At 36.4% G+C, this 16282-nt stretch overlaps 4 protein-coding genes and 1 long non-coding RNA gene across 8 annotated transcripts in view; 3 read left to right on the forward strand and 2 right to left on the reverse strand.

The window, feature by feature from the left end:
- Window positions 1-333: 333 nt before the first annotated feature.
- P32 (complement C1q binding protein P32) lies at window positions 334-1981 on the forward strand. The gene is made up of 5 exons (XM_078178886.1): window positions 334-662; window positions 916-1066; window positions 1132-1334; window positions 1413-1501; window positions 1734-1981. The coding sequence occupies exons 1-5, from the start codon at window positions 449-451 to the stop codon at window positions 1881-1883; spliced, it is 807 nt and encodes a 268-aa protein (XP_078035012.1). The 5' UTR covers window positions 334-448; the 3' UTR covers window positions 1884-1981.
- Window positions 1982-2410: 429 nt separating this feature from the next.
- Rab19 (RAS oncogene family member Rab19) lies at window positions 2411-5022 on the forward strand. Its single transcript, XM_078178885.1, has 5 exons — window positions 2411-2789; window positions 3077-3161; window positions 3245-3343; window positions 3422-3579; window positions 3653-5022. The coding sequence occupies exons 1-5, from the start codon at window positions 2415-2417 to the stop codon at window positions 3758-3760; spliced, it is 825 nt and encodes a 274-aa protein (XP_078035011.1). The 5' UTR covers window positions 2411-2414; the 3' UTR covers window positions 3761-5022.
- Window positions 4578-6395, reverse strand: Hmgs (hydroxymethylglutaryl-CoA synthase). Its single transcript, XM_078178884.1, has one exon. It carries the CDS (start codon window positions 6393-6395, stop codon window positions 5040-5042), a length of 1356 nt encoding a protein of 451 aa, XP_078035010.1. The 3' UTR covers window positions 4578-5039.
- A 658-nt stretch (window positions 6396-7053) lies between these two features.
- Window positions 7054-13457, forward strand: LOC144469030 (uncharacterized). Of its 3 annotated transcripts, XR_013493902.1 has the most exons (4): window positions 7054-7361; window positions 7500-8517; window positions 8625-8782; window positions 13318-13457. It is a non-coding gene; the product is annotated as an uncharacterized LOC144469030 (long non-coding RNA). The 3 variants fall into 3 exon arrangements; XR_013493901.1 differs by having other exon boundaries at window positions 7488-8782; XR_013493900.1 differs by having other exon boundaries at window positions 7500-8782.
- Pnut (septin 7-like protein pnut) overlaps window positions 8829-16282 on the reverse strand; it is a 52329-nt gene continuing 44875 nt past the window's right edge. For both annotated transcript variants that reach the window (XM_078178881.1, XM_078178880.1), the window contains one exon: window positions 8829-15028. In XM_078178881.1, the coding sequence (XP_078035007.1) occupies window positions 14980-15028 (49 nt within the window). In that variant the 3' untranslated portion in view covers window positions 8829-14979. The remainder of the gene's footprint in view (window positions 15029-16282) is intronic.

Raw genomic sequence — 16282 nt, forward strand, 5'->3', positions numbered from 1 at the left:
TACATTTTTGTGTCCATTTACAATTAAAAAAAATCCCAAAATTGACCAGAGGTCAGTAGTTTTATTTGAATGCCACTCTTGTATACCTCCAAGCCGCAACTTGATCAATTATAGAGAATGGACATAGAAGTTTGCTTTGCTTTGATTGGCTGGTGATTTACTGCTGAGGCAGAATTCACAGCGGATTGGACACATAGTAAAATGGTGGGAACGTGTACACCAGTTGAGGGAATAAGAAAAGCATGTCAGAATAGGTCCCATGATTGTACACATTTTCCGCTGTGGAAGTCACGATCGCGAACGTAGTTACGTATCTAAAAGATTTATCTGTTTTATGACGAACTCATTCTTCTGTCCTCGTGCGTACTGCTACTCGTCGGTGCGAAGCCATTTTGTAATCTTTACCGGTTAACTCGTGGTGAACATTTTTCTCAACGGAACAAGTAAAATGAACGGCATCATAAGGAACACGTTGCGGTCGACAGCAATTAAGAATCTCTTGTCCTCAACCACCAGTAAAGGAATCGCGAAAACTCAGTTAAGATCATTATGGAAAGTATCTTCACGACAAACCGATCTCACCGCTTTTGCCTCGACAAAACTTTTACAACATCAACATATTCTTTGCAATTGTTGCAATTGCAGAAACGCCCATACCAAAGGTATACGCATGCTATATGAATACCTATATTATTGATTGACACTGTTAGAACGAATAAAACATTTTATTGATTCACGTGTTCGATGTACGATACATTAGATAAAGACTATAGTGATTGAACTATTCATGAGATTTGTTCAAATAAACTCTCGGCGGTAAAATTACGATTTGCCGCAGAAATTTACAACGGAATATTAGAAAATAAATTTCTCGTTGAATCATTCTATATAAAAAATATGCATTTTTTTCACCAGCTGAAAAAGAACTGGTAGAATTCTTGGCAGAAGAAATAGTAGCAGAGAAGAAGGCACAGAAATTGAAAACCATTCCCACCGAATTGGATGGTTTCAAAGTATCTCTCGATGGTGCAGATGTCACTCTAATGAAGCAAATTGATGGTGAAACGTAAGAAAGAATTATTGTGAAGCAAATGGTTATTAAACAAAATGTGTTAATTATTCCCATTTCAGAATTGAGGTTAAATTTAACATAAATCATACCGTGGATTCTGAAACAGAACCAGAAATTGACATGAATAGTAACAATCCAGACATTGGTGAAATGAAAAGTAAACCCAATTTTGAAATTGATATAAAGAGGAACGGGATAACTCTTGGATTCACTTGTTCGTTCAACAGTGAGCCTGGTGCATCAGGCGCTAGTGAAAATTACAGTAAGTGTAATTAAGTCCCAATTGCACTTTATAAGGTATCTAGTTACGAAAAATGTTTACACAATCATTTGTTTTCAGATGATATCTTCGGTATAGATGAAATCACTCTGTACGAAGGTGCACACAGTGACAAAACATATGCAGTAGCAGGTGAAATTATTGATGGGGTAAGCTGACTAAAATTCTGTTTTACCAAATCCAAAGAGTTGAGTACAAAATGGAGCCTCTTATCCATTTTGAATATTAATCTTTGGTAAAGCAAGACATTCTCTTTTTTTCTGCTGATTTTTATCATTCTTGAGAAAATCAAAGTTGGAGGATGTAACAAAAAAAATTAATCTCTGTTTTTTTAATAATTTTAGTATCTTCAAAATTTAATCGTATAATATTTATTTCCAGTATCTGTATGATTTGCTGATGAACTATCTAGAAGAAAAAGGTGTCTCGAACGAATTTGCAGAAAAATTAGTGGAACTCAGTACGAATTACGAACACACGGCGTACGTTAGTTTGCTCGAAGGTCTTTCAAAATTCACGTCCGGGAAATAAGTAACCTTAGCCGTCGAAATTTCCATCTCCTATTTTTAATTGCATAGCAATAGAATATACCTGTTTAAGATCCTCTTTTTAATAAATGTATGTGGTAATATCATGTATCAGTTCCATTACATTAAATAATTTTAAAGTTATGTAAAATAAAATTAGTTAATAAAATACAATGTTTATATATTATTCGGTACAATCAGTGGTTGAAACCTTTTCGCCATCTACATAACCTTCTTGTTACGTAACGTTAAATTCCCGGACCTAAGAATAGTATTCAAATTATCTAAATGATAGTTATCGTTTAATGGAGGGGCGGTTGTACAATATTATATTTAAATCGCTATTAAAAAAAACTTATAATTACTAAGCAGTAATGTAAAAATATGGCGGTACAGTAAATTTAAACGAAAAAATTAAATAAAACTTAGAGGGGTACAAATATATAAGAATATATTCTTAATATTTTTCCAAAGCGGGATCGAATATGTCAATAAAATTCAAAATTATTTCATCGACTTATACGTATCCATGAATATGTGCCGTGACGTTTTTGCCTGGGACTGTACCATGTGCCCAATTAACCAATCAGACACGCATACTTTCCGCACGCGAACTTTCCAGCTTTGCACAGTAAGTCTGAATGCGCGAACGAAAAAGAGCGTCGTCGATTTCGCGAACAGTGTCGACAATCAGAAAGAAATGTCGAACCGCGACCCGGATAATCTGATGGCCACGAATGACGAGAGTTTTGATTACCTGTTTAAGATTGTTCTAATCGGTGATTGTGGAACAGGGAAAACATGTTTCGTACAGAGGTTTCGATTTGGCACGTTCAACGAAACACACGGAAGCACGATCGGTGTAGACTTTTCCATGAAAACCGTACTGATCGATGACAAGAAAGTCAAGGTAAGTACGCTCGATCTATGCCCGTGGATCAGGTGTAAACGGTGTCCGATTACTAACACAATTTGATCTAACAGCAACTTATAAACAATCACGCTTTAATTCCGCAAACAGAAGAAATGAGAGCATACATTTTGCGTTAGAGACACGTTTCACAGAGCCTTGCACAGAATGCTTGTCACAATCGGCCAACTATGACGATCTATATTATTAACACACTCGTAAAAAGAGGGTAAAATTATCCCGATTGTTTTAATGAATAATTCAGAGTTGTTTCGTCAACATTATAGTTGCAAATATGGGACACAGCGGGTCAAGAGAGATTTCGTACGATTCGTCAGAGTTACTACAGATCGGCCAACGGTGTTATTGTAGGTATGTAACAGCTGATTTAATACTTGATATGAATCCCATTTTCTCGTGCTGTGTGTACGATTAATGTCACGTGCATGTTTTAGTCTACGACATTACGAAAAGATCGACATTCTTAAGTTTACAACATTGGGTTGAGGAAGTGCGAAGGTACACTTCGTCGCACGTGTTGTTAGTGTTAGTGGGTAAGATGATTTCTCTATTTTCCATCAAACTGAAAATATATGCTTACTCTGTATATTTATATATATGTGATACTTCAGGTAATAGATGTGATTTAGAACATTTACGAGAAGTTGAGAAAGAAGAGGCTGAAGCTTTACGTCAGTATCTTCCCGAAGTGTTACAAGTAGTGGAAACATCAGCCAAAGAAAACACCAATATAGATTTCGTATTCTTTTACTTGGCATCTGAGCTTAAAGTGAGTTAACAGTTTTCTCGTAAAATTGTTTCAATCGAATGACAATAATACATACATTCACCCTTTTTTTTAGAGGAGACACGAGAATCGACAAATAAGTACTAAGGAAGATGAAGTTGTTAGGCTTGGTTCAGGAAGGAAATTATCCTCATGTTCTGGTTGCTCTTATAAGATAATTTAAACAATGGCTCTCTAACAAATAATTCTCTTACCATTTTCAAGTGCAGATTTGTACATAATAAGGAAAAAAAAGTACAATATTTATGTAAGAGTTAAAAAAAAATTGTGATACTCAGCATTAACAATTTTCTATAACCAGTAGAGAAGTACATATAAGAGAGAACAACATTAAATTATTGAAGACGATATGTCTTTTTCTGCCCGAGTACATGACAAGATTTGCTAGACTTGTATTCATAAATTATTGCTGTATAGCTACTATTTTATCACAAATTTTAGATGGAATATTGAGAACAATCTTCTGTAAATACGAACTTATAGATTTTATATACATATATAGACGTATGTAATGAATCTCTAAAAAAAAAAAACACTAATATATTAATATATTTTTTTAGGTGAATATTTCACTATTGTACAATGTTTTAATATTATTATAATATTTTATTGGAATAAAACTTCAGCAGATGGATTAAATAGTAGCGGTTATTTATTAACAATTTCCTAAATATTTAATTGACGTACTAGATCATCTTTTTTGTGTATTAGTTCGTTTCAGTCTTGTTGGATTTTGATATCTGTGTGTATAATATATTACTTATGTTTAATTGTGACGCTCCTAGAAGTTAAAAAGTATTCTGCTTCTAAGCACATAAGGCAGTTTTTTTAGCACCGTGATACAATAGATAAAGGTATTGTAAAAACGATACATTGTTAAGGATTTCCTATTGTACAAAGTTGTTTTTTTTTCTAGATCACATTAGCACGATACAAGTTTTATTTTTTGTAATATCTCCATAATAATAAAAGCACACTGATTTCGATATTTCTTTTTTACTAAAAATATAAAATATACATAATAAATAGATTGAGAAATGTACATAACAAACAAATGTATAAAACAAATTCTTGCTGTAAGAATAACATTCGTACATTCTGTATTTTTTATAGTTTTCTTGTATAATCGTATCTTCTTTACATGTATATTAAAAATAATTTATTTAGTAACTTTTTCTTTATCTATAAATTAATTTAAAAGTTAAACATGTATATGGTCATATTAACTTACTGCACATATCGGTACATACTTCTAGTATATTTTGGCAATAAGAAAATATCGTTTTAATAGCAAACATTCTTAAATTGCATAGAGAAACATTGTTATGCACCATTTAGAATTTGTCGTTTCAGCAAATGTTGGAGGCCCCAAATGATTCCTTTGTTACCATGTTAAGTAAATTATCTATCAGTTAGCTATACATTCGGAACTATCAAAAGTCTCATACCCTCTGATAAGTTCTTCTATATTTTTCGTCGACATTGACGAGATAATATGTTCCCGGGAACATACTAGATACGCTGCTTTTAGGGCAGAACGGTGCGCTATGGCAATTTTTTTCTCTCCATTCCAATACCTTCGTGTAATCTGTGGGAGAAAATTTTTTGCGAGCTTCCAACTGGTTCTTTATATACGAGAGCGACGAGACAAATTGTGCTAACTTAGATCCAGCGTCTTTTGTTATCGTTATCGAATACATGGTCGAACAAAGGCCCGAACCATAAGAAAATAATCCCACCTTAGAGCCCGCCAACTCGTTTATAGGTCTATTAATAAGTAAGGAAGCTAAACCACAATATACGGAAGGAGTGTACATATTTCCTACTTGATTGGATAGAAGCAACGTCGGTTGCGTTTTCTGATTGAAAGCCGCTTTACTTAAAGTTGTAAATGCCTTCTCAATGTCTCTATTGAAATAAGTATCCTCCAGCTTCATGCCATGGTATTTGACTAAATCTGGATATTGTTCAGCCACTTTGTCCTTAGGCATGTTCAAGAAATCATTGAAAGCTAATCTAGCAAATGACTTTTGTACCAGTTTACCATATGGAGAGTGAAACAGAACTGCATCGAAGCTATCTAAACTTACAGTGTCTTCGTACTTGTTCCTGACCTTGTCACGATAAGTCTGATAACACTTATCCACAGCATTGAGGTAGCATTGAATTGATAAATGTCCATCCACAATTGGATATTCAGAATTCAAATCAGGTTTATAAAAGTCATACGCGTGTTCCATGTAGGAAGATCTTATCCCACGATCGATTACTAAAGGTGCATCTGGACCAACTATCATAGCAATGGCTCCAGCACCGCCAGTGGGTCTAGCAGCTCCAGGCGCGTACACAGCATTGTCAGCTGCGACGACAAGAGCTAGTCTGCCATCCCATGCACTGCTCTCTACCCAAGACACGGCATTGAAAAGGGCAGCAGTACCTCCGTAACAGGCATTGGTGGAGTCCACTCCTTCTATGTCTGCATTGCCATGCGGTTGAAACAACTGCATAAGGACAGACTTTACGGACTTGCTCTTGTCTAATATTGTTTCTGTTCCAACCTCTAATCGGCCAACATCCTTGGGTTTAATGCCGTACCTATCCATCAGTCGGTGCACCACCGTCAAACACAATGAATTAATATCCTCGCGATCATTGCAGAAACCCATCCTGGATTGGCCTAATCCAATGGTATACTTTCCAGCAGCAACTCCATCGAATTGTTCCAACTCAGTCTGTTCTACGTATTGAGCTGGGAAGTAAACTTCCATTGCCTTGATGCCGACGTCCTTTGGCCACATGATGTCTCGCTTTTACTAGTTTTCTTCTCCGAATCTTTATTAACTGCTCACCGCGACGTTCTTCTCGTACGATTGCTGAAAGCGTAGATTCATGACAATATGCAGGAACGGTACACCGCGACCGTATTTAAAGGTGATACACGTGCGATACCGGTTTAATCGAATAACGTCGTCGAAAATTTCTGTTAGGTTTATGTAATGTCTTACTGTGGTGGCAATTGATAACAATGACAGTACCGACTAGACTGGACTGTATACCGTCGAATGTTTTCATCGCGATTAATTCTACTTTCTTCGGGTTCATACCTTTCAGTCAGGAAAAATGTGTGCTTCGGGGGCAGCAGACGGGCCACTACTAGAAGCAAGTCCAGCGGTGAATTCAGGTTAGAAGTGAAACTCGACAGGTGAAAATTACGGTCACCGTTTTGCTTCCTATCGCGTGCTTTGAAGCTCCTCTGCTCTTCCTTTTCCACTCGTCGGCTTTGTCCGACTAAATCAGCCTTCCGAAGACACAGACTTACAAACTAACGTTCCACGCGCAAATGATGCTCGCCGAACTGCCGCCACTTATTCAACCAGTCACCAGATCGTTTGGTGGGGATAACAAATTCGTTTGATCGTGTTTGCGGATCCATTATGCAGAACGCGTCAGAAAGGTTTGGTCAAATATTTTTACAATTTCGTTTGATAGAGACCGAATTTATTAACTGTCCACGCAACGTTCGTGTTACATTTTTTGGGCAGCGAGGCGATTCCACGAATTCGGCGGAATACGAATGTCGGGCGAAATTCGTTTCTCTGTTTAACAAATTAAAATATTTCTCTATTAGGACTGTCTAGATCTACCAAGAATAATCGAATTGGAACGTTTCATACGATCCCTTTGCAACAACGAGAAATAATTATATAAAGTGTACGATATAACAATTGCAAGAATAATTTTGCTAGACAATTAAAGTGTAACAGGTAAGGATTGCAACAGTTCACATACTTGAGCGACACGGGTAGAAGAGTGTTTACTCGACGGGCGTTCTGGTAGAAATCTGAATGTACAGTTTTTCATCGGGTATTTTTCATGGGAAATAATTATAGATTTGTCTGCAGAAGTTGGACCAAGGCGAGAGCGTTTGACGTAACACGTACCGTAACGGTACTAATGAAAATAAGCAAGCATCGTGTGGAATGAATTTTCGTGAAAGCGAACGGTACCACCTTGGATGGAAGCGAGTGCGTGTGCCATCCGGATGCCGCCGATGGAATTAATCGTTAGACACAACTGCGAGAAATTTCACTTTTAACACAGTGGTCCTCTCTGCACGCGCTTGCGTCATTCTTCTTCTCTTTTGCTTCGTCGCTGCCTAAAACCGAAATTACGACGCTTTGCAATTCGAAAATATGATCAACCAGAATTATTATTCGTGCCACGTAATTTATTACATGGATCCGCATAATTTTTCGTAACCGTTCAACTGGGTCAAGCGTATAACATTAACAGAAGGATTAAAAATATTTTTCATTGCCTTTTGATAACATTGTTATTCTACGACGATTGAATAAAATTTATACAACAATTCTTCGGAGAAACATGTTACCAATAGTTATGAAATAAAAACCCTGATATAGGACGTGCGTGTGATTTATGTAATGGCACTGGTTGTTTACAATACAAATGTTAAATAATAGCGCTTAGAAGTGAAAAAACTGTACTTAAGACATCGCGAGAACAACAAAAATTAAATAACGATGTTAATGCCGATTTCCGTATAATTACCGATAACTTTTTCAGAGACTTTAAAACGTTATCGCATCGCATGGAAATGCGTCCCAGGATTTGCATTCGATATAAATAATTCAAAAGTACGGAACGTCGAACGTGAACATTTTTACATACTTCATTTTGCATCTGAATGAAATAATGTCGAATTCTTATTTTATGGGAGCATCTGTGTCAAAGTGCGATGGTACGAGAAAAAAACTCGCGCTTCGTTGTTCGTAATTCATATCGATACGCAATATGGCGGGAAGAAGAGTGTGCAAGTTCGAACAAAGTTAAGTTGCGTGCGCAACTGTTACAAAGTAGACCAAGCGAAGTTACAAAAGACACGTACAAGTATGGAAAATGGTATGAAAAAGGAATGTATCGTAATTTTTAAATACATCACCGTATTTAGTTTATGCTATATACAAACGAGAATAATTCTAAATTCCGTTATAATTAATAAATTACAGAAAATACGTCCGATTGGAACAGACTTTGAAGAGAAGTAGCTGGTTCGAATGCAGAGATAGTAAGCGGAGGGAATCTCTACCTTTAACCCAGTTTCGTTGTATTAGACGTATTCAAGGACACGAAAAGGAAAGGGAAATAATATTTGCTGGCGAGATAGGTAAAATATCGTTTCTTGGGTTCGAAGCGATTCAAGAACACTCATGATCGTTTTATATATAATTTACTGAATACATAATCCTAAAGTATAATAATATACTAATCGTGATCTCATGATTATTATTATTAATGTTCTTGTTGTTGTTTAATTATTATTATTATCATTAATAATATTATTACAATGTGTTCTACAAGTTAGCGGCGGCAGCTTCGTTTTCGTCTGGCACGGCAAAATATAGTTTGTTCTTTTCCATTTTCATTTTTTTTTCGTTTCTTTCCGTTTACTTTTTTTTCGTCTTCTGAATTTTCCACGCGATTCACGCACGTGCGCGCAATTTCGAAGAAAACACGTATCCAGGTAATCATCTACCATCGCGTGCTAACATACCACTTTTCCGCCATGCAATATGACATGCGCGATCGATGATAGTAAAATGCCGTTCCGTTCAATGCGATTCTGACGATTATCTATGGAAATATCGTTAGTGTCACCGAGTAAAGTACAACATACAATAATCGTTTCATCGTCCCCGGAATCTTAATAGCTACATTGACCGTGACGGAACATCGAAACCTATTTAAAGAGCATCGTTCCGTAACAGATTGCATACATGCAGGTGTTTAAAAAAGGGACCCGTGTCTCCAAGAAATATTTGCATATAAGAAAAGTTCGAATTGCAGGAAATCGAACACGGTGATCGAATTTTAGTTCGGAAGGTGGAATTATGAGAAATGTAATCGACGGAAGTTAGAACAGAAACAACTATATATTTTTAAATTGGCAACAAATAAAAATTTCATATGAAAATAATTTTCTAGCGCGCCTGTATGTATGCAACCCTTTCAGCGTACGCGTAGGGACCACAGACAAGCTTCAGCACTCCGACGACCGCTGTCACGCAGACGTGATTTGCAAAAATGATGTACACTGATAAAATTGTTATTGTTTCAACGATAGGATAAGCGTTATTGCCTTCGTCGTCTCGTCGAAATGGTATCCGGTCGCCTAATGTCCTGCATATTATCGCTGGAACTACCGGAGAAATCGAAAGCCGCGGATCAAGTGAATCAATTTATTCAAACACCATGGCACCTTAAAAAATCCACTTGGTACTTCCAGTGTTAATATCAATGGCTTCCTCTACGTTTGGGAGAATACCCAGATGTATACCAGAAGATAATGATACAGTGAGATCACGAGTCAAGCAGGGATCATTTAGATCCATTGTGAACTCGCTTGGGTTCATAAAGTGTATGGTGCCTAAGCGTCTCGATTTTCTTAAGTTAGTTGTTTCATTAAAAAATGTTCGAGATGCTGAAGTCTTTTCTAAAACACATTAAAGCTTCCACACTTATGACCACAACAGTTTCTAGCTCACTATATCATTACCTGCAGCTACACCTTGAACCAAAATAGGGCTTAAGTACTCTACTGCGCAATCATCTTGTTTTTCTTCGTGTTCCTCGACACTTTGACTGTCAGATTAGCGTAAAATATCGAAGGAGTCTACCACCACTTTTCTCGAATCTTATGGATCTCGACTAAACTAATTCAAAGACTTGCTGCGAAGATCGATCGTTAAATCCTGTTGTCGATAGAATGGGTGAAGTGGTAGTCGTGATACGAAAAAGAAAAGAATTTGACAACCTTCGATCCTTTCACAGTGGAATAGAACAGAAAAATGTCTTGGGATTGGGCGCAATCCCAGAAATAAAAGAAATATTTTTTATCTTACAAATTTAATAAGTACCTTGATATATAGTTTGTTCGATTCATAAATCTCGATAATTTTTAAACAAAAATTATTCTCATAATTTCGGATCTAAATTAGAAAGAACGAACGTCCGCGTGTATAATACAGTTTCGGCAATACTCGTGACAATAGAACAGTTTCTTTCGAACGTGTCTTTATGTTGTGCTATCTAAACGCAGATAGCAATCCGTCCATTGAAATCGTTGAGCAGAATGAATCTTGTTAGCGCTTTACACTTTTTTACTTTTGGGGCGGGTAGGCAAATTAGAGGGCAAACTAAAGTCGAAGGTGTGACCTTTTCGTCTGAAGCTTGTGGAAAGAGTTCGAAATTATTATCCCTCCGGAAGCCACCCTTGTCACTTTTTATATCTTAAACGCGCGTGAATTTAATTGAAATTGCCAATGAATTAAAACACACTTCGGGTAACGAAATTTTACGCGAAGAATGAGAAACGTGTCGCGGCGATCTGTGTGCGTTTAGCGCAAATGTGGACGAATATACAGGTTGTTAAAAAAAGGTGGATAAGAACTTCATGGATCTATAGTGCACAGCGAGAGGAATAAAAAATGTCCAATTAACATGTGTCCGTCCAAAAGTTAATACTTTCAACGGAAAATCGACTTTTATTATCTAAAACTGTTCGATAACTTGAATGGGTTTTCTGCAACGCGTTGAATGCAAATAGAGAAATTTATTTAGAATGTAATGTTCAAGATGATCTGCGCAAGATTATTAGATTAGCATCAACAAAGTTTACTTTACAGGCTCGTACGTAATACAAATTTTCAGTCTTCATTCAGCATTGAGCACGATAAAGTGAAAGCGTTATTCTCGTATTGCTAACAACGTCCGTTCATTATTCAATCATGGAAATGGCACATATGGACTTTGTTTATGGTCTCGCTATAGGAAACGCTTTCGTAGTTACTGTTGTTTGTTAATGTTAATCCAATGACGTTGTGCCGACAACCTTGAACTTATTTTTTGAATAAATTTTTCTATTTACATTCAATGCGCCGCAGAAAAACTTGCTCATGTTATCGAAACTTCTCAGATGCCAATAGCCGATTTTCGATCGAAAGGATTGACTTTTCGCTCCATAGTGCTGGCACACTATTTACTTCTCTCGCCGAGTACTACGAGTCCTTAAAGTCTTGAACTACGTTTTTAAACATCCTATATATAACGTAGTCTATCTGCTATGCACACCTGAACAAATCTCTAATCGGTCGTCGACTAAGTTATTGCTTTCGTTATAAATTCTGCAATCTTTTTAAATAACAAATAGAGCAAGCAGGTGTGCACAACAAGCAGGCTACCCTATATACGGTAGCTTCGTCAGAGCCTTAGACTTCGACGAATCGAGCTTAACATTATCAGTGCAGAGTAACCAGAAAATTGTTCGATCGTGAAACCTCGTGAAACGTTTGTTTTGCAAAGTATCGCTTGTTCAGCCGACACGAGATTTAACTAGAAAAACGCGTACAAAATAGGAATGTAACACGTGGGACATGAAGAACCGCGTGTGTGGATCTTACTTTACAATTAACTGAACGACCTCACGTATTAGCTCTTAGAAAATGCTTCTCCGTTTTCGTCTTGGCACACGAGTAATTCGATTAGCTTAGATTACGGAATCAAGAGTGGGCAATCTAATCTGAAGATGCATTGGCGAGGGGAACAGCCAACGGAAAATGTTTGAATGTGCGCACGCAGAGAAAATTACAGAAAATGCGTACAGTTGATTTGCCCATTCTTGTTGCGAATACCGACACGTATACGCGGACAGGTTCGGGTCAGTTTTTTGACTCATCAACCGGTCTGAACGTATTAATTAAACGTATGTAACGTTGCTGATAACACAAGAATAAATTTGGTGACGCATGATCTAATAACCTTTGTCTCATGTCCAATAAGTACGTAGCCAATTCTTTTAGAAGAGACATAGACAAGCTGTAATTAGTAACTGTTTCTACTTTGAGTAAACAAGAGCCGTATCGACATGGATGTACTTAGATTTGTATTACGATAAGTTGCTTGATACCGAAGTCATTTGTTTCTTCGTGGTGCAAAAGTCGAACCGGTTAACGAGCTGAATTGTCACGTATCATTAGATTAATATTGAAACGTTTGGATGTTGTTATCAGACAAGAATTGATAATCGCCTCGTTTGCAGCCGTGAGAACGAAAGGAAATGATACATCGACCCACCGTCCCGAACCGCGACGAAAAACCACACTTACAATTAATTTATACAATTTCATCTTAACGATTTTGCTTTTTCTTTGCTATCGATACAACTTAAATTTACACGAATCGGGCCTATCCTTAAGGTCTCTTAGATTCATTTATACATAAATATATATTTATATGTATATATATGTATATATATATATATATATATGGCCACTGCTTTTTTCCATAATCACATTCAACCCTCCGTTGCGAAACGACGTTGAACGAAAACAAATGGCGGGGGGATTTGATCGCGAGCGATATTTCATCTTATTCATACTATCTTTGGCAAAAAGATGTTTCCTAATCAGTTAAATATATTATTAGACAATGATTTCTATCGATTTTTATTACTAAACTGCGGAAGATCAGACAAATCATAGCGGGTTCTATAAATTGAAAAGAATACAATAAAACTCAATTCAATTGTTCATTTTACAATTCAGTAAAAAGCTTTTACAAATGAAAATTGTTCCGCAGTTTATTAATCACGTTTAGAAAAACCATTTTTTAACGTCCAATAAGGGGACCAATTTTTATTCACAGAAGATCTGAATTTTGAATGCAGTATTTCTTGCCGGTGATAGTAATCGGGATGATGTCGATATCGCCAAGCTCGATAACGGATTCCTTACAATCGAGCCAGGAAGATTAGCGATCAGTGGCGAACGAATTCTTTGTACAATTTGTTGTTCCTTAGGACAAGTATTACGCTTACGGTCGCTCTATTTATCTTAAACAATACGAAATGATATTTAAACATCGATGCGATTCGTTTATCCTACACCTAGACACAAAGACTTTTGCACGCCTACATTTTTTAGGTCGACAATGCACCGGACGTTTTTTTCCCTCTCAAGTGTACGGACCATGCGGAGAGATTACCCGGTGAAATGATTGACATCTGTTGGACTTGTTACTCCGAATATGTATATGGTACATACGATTGCACAAGAGCGATCAACCCTGTCCCATCTAATTTATTTTACCGCTATCAGAATTTTGAACAGAAGATATCATTAAAGAACAATTAATTTAAGTTCGATAGCAATCAATAATTCTTCCTTTAATAATTTTTAGTAAGTTGAAAATGATATATTAATAACATTTTTTTAATTTTCTTACTCTGCTTTTAATTACATGTATTCATTTTTGTTATAAATTCAATGAAAACCGTAAATAAATAATTTTTATAGCGATGATACGAGTGTCAAATATAAAACTGATTAAAAATTAAACTGTTCTCGTCTCGATTTTATTGCCTTTGATCACTCTTGCTAAACGAAACCACGGCCTCAGAAATTATGTCTACATTTTGTACAATATCGTAATTCGAATTATGCTAGTGTGATTTGTTGAACAGTTAATAGTAGGAAGCGCGAAGAAGCACAGGCGAACACGATAGAAGAAACACTCTTTCATATCTCACTCCTGAAAGCATAAATGCACGAGGCTGCGGTACAAACGTGGGAGCGATATACACAGTATATGCGTTGACTGTGTGTGTGTTTTTTTTACGCAACACATATTCATATTATTCGTCAACAAACCATCTGAACTACACTCGATCGTCCATGACTTTCAGAGGTCTTGTAAATGCGTAAAAAGAACTCGACTTCTCCAACCAATTTACATTCGATGTATGCTATTTCATTGGAGAAATTCACAGTCCTGCAATAGACATCTGAATATGCTATTCTCAAAACGACGTTCTCAAAAAAATTGATGTATCGTTTCAATCGTAAATTGGTTCAGCGATTTTTAAAAGAATTGTATACTTTTTGTTGTAGATCATTGTTTTCACGATTACAAAAAAAATGTTAATTTTTAGGCTGATAACTGGAGAACTTGTTTCAAGAAATTCAATGCCACATTTACAATTTAGCGAATTTCTCAATGAAATTTACAGGACAAACATACGCAAGAGTTAGAATGCATAGAGTTTTCGATTAAAAATAGTGTTTCTCCAAAAAAAATGATGACCCCCTCAAATGTAGCAGCGAATGACACAGAGCCCGCATTTGATTTTCTTTTCCTTGATTATAATGGAAAAATCGAACGCGATTTGATTGCGTGTAGTTCATAGGACGGTCGACGAATTCTGTAAACTTATTTTACGGTGAGCCACAACGTCTCTTCATGTAAGATCGGCCGCTCGATTACACGAGAAGAAGCAATCTGTTCACGTCGTCTTTCTCCGTAGTCGACTTAGAAGATTCCTTTCTTCTTGCTCTTCTTGTCCTTGCCGTCGACAGCCCTGAAAAAAAGGAAACTGCATGTAAAACGGGACACTGACTGCCGAAGGAATCGGATGGCAGCGTCACTTACAGTGTTAATGTAATTAGTCGCAGTTTTATCTATATTTTAACTGCCATAGGGGGTTGCACACCTCTCTTTCTTTCTCTCTCACTCTCTTTCTAACAATGAATCTGATGCTTTCCTGTGCACACACTATTATCTGGTCGTTTCAATTATCAACGACCGTCCTGATTAAATATAATATTTGATAATGAACGCACTTGGAACTGAACGTTTCGCAATGATAAGCATTGTTTCAGGAAAACATGGGTGGAATTGTGCACTCCGGTCCACGATCGTGTTAAACAGCAATGAAGAAGACAAAATATAAATATCTAGTCATGCCAACAAAATCATGCTTCCAGAAATGTACGATTCCATAGTCGAGTCCAGCATCGAAGACGCATGCTTCTTTTGTCGTAACAATTGTTATACACTGATGCAAATTACCGGACTGCCTATCTTTATGCAAAATCAATTCTTTTTTCTAAAAACTAGGGCTTGCAGTTGAATTCATAAAAAAAGTAAGAACTTTTTACTGTTCTGTGTTAAAGAAAAATATTGTCCTCGGAAATGACAGTCCATTTTATATCTGATTTAATCTTGATAAGAAAGTGGAACACTGTATTAACGTACACTTTGTGCTATTCAGAGCGCAATTGCGAATTTGCATAAAGTTCTGCAGTCTAGTGATCGATGAAATATTGAAGCAATCACGGCGTACTTCGAAACTCGAACAGTTTTTACATAAGGAGCGAGGTGTTCTGGATATTTTTTGCAAACAAAACTTCCGAACAAATGAGACGTATAGAATTTGTTTTTTTCCACTTGACGATTAATTATGTTAAACGCAGGAGTATGAAGGATGCAACTTGAAGAGAAATGTCGGAGAGTCGTTGTTTTCTGTTTATATGGATTGATTTTTTCCATTAAGTCCACTTTGCTAAACATTTCTTCTAGACAATTATAAAGAGTGTTTTTTTAATGTGTAATACCCATTTCAACGGAGAGGATTTTCATTGGACCTTGTTCCTTGGACAAAACTTAATTTTCTTTTTCAAAAACTGTGAAGAATTTTTTAATTAACTTAAGAATCTCGTGAACAAAATATTTCAATGAATAATCTAATCGATTGAATTTGTAAAAACCTAATGAAGGTCGAGAACAAATTTACGTTCTCCCAACGAATACACGTAATTATTACTGGAGTATA

The sequence above is a fragment of the Augochlora pura genome, chromosome 4, assembly GCF_028453695.1.
Source record: "Augochlora pura isolate Apur16 chromosome 4, APUR_v2.2.1, whole genome shotgun sequence".
NCBI lineage: Eukaryota > Metazoa > Arthropoda > Insecta > Hymenoptera > Halictidae > Augochlora > Augochlora pura.

Coding starts and splice junctions, on each gene's coding strand:
- P32 (XM_078178886.1), top strand. CDS start 449: ATGAACGGCATCATAAGGAACACGTTGCGGTCGACAGCAATTAAGAAT. Junction 663..915: donor CAGAAACGCCCATACCAAAG/GTATACGCATGC, acceptor TTTTTTCACCAG/CTGAAAAAGAACTGGTAGAA. Junction 1,067..1,131: donor AAGCAAATTGATGGTGAAAC/GTAAGAAAGAAT, acceptor TTCCCATTTCAG/AATTGAGGTTAAATTTAACA.
- Rab19 (XM_078178885.1), top strand. CDS start 2,415: ATGTGCCGTGACGTTTTTGCCTGGGACTGTACCATGTGCCCAATTAAC. Junction 3,344..3,421: donor CGTGTTGTTAGTGTTAGTGG/GTAAGATGATTT, acceptor GTGATACTTCAG/GTAATAGATGTGATTTAGAA. Junction 3,580..3,652: donor ACTTGGCATCTGAGCTTAAA/GTGAGTTAACAG, acceptor CCTTTTTTTTAG/AGGAGACACGAGAATCGACA.
- Hmgs (XM_078178884.1), bottom strand. CDS start 6,395: ATGTGGCCAAAGGACGTCGGCATCAAGGCAATGGAAGTTTACTTCCCA.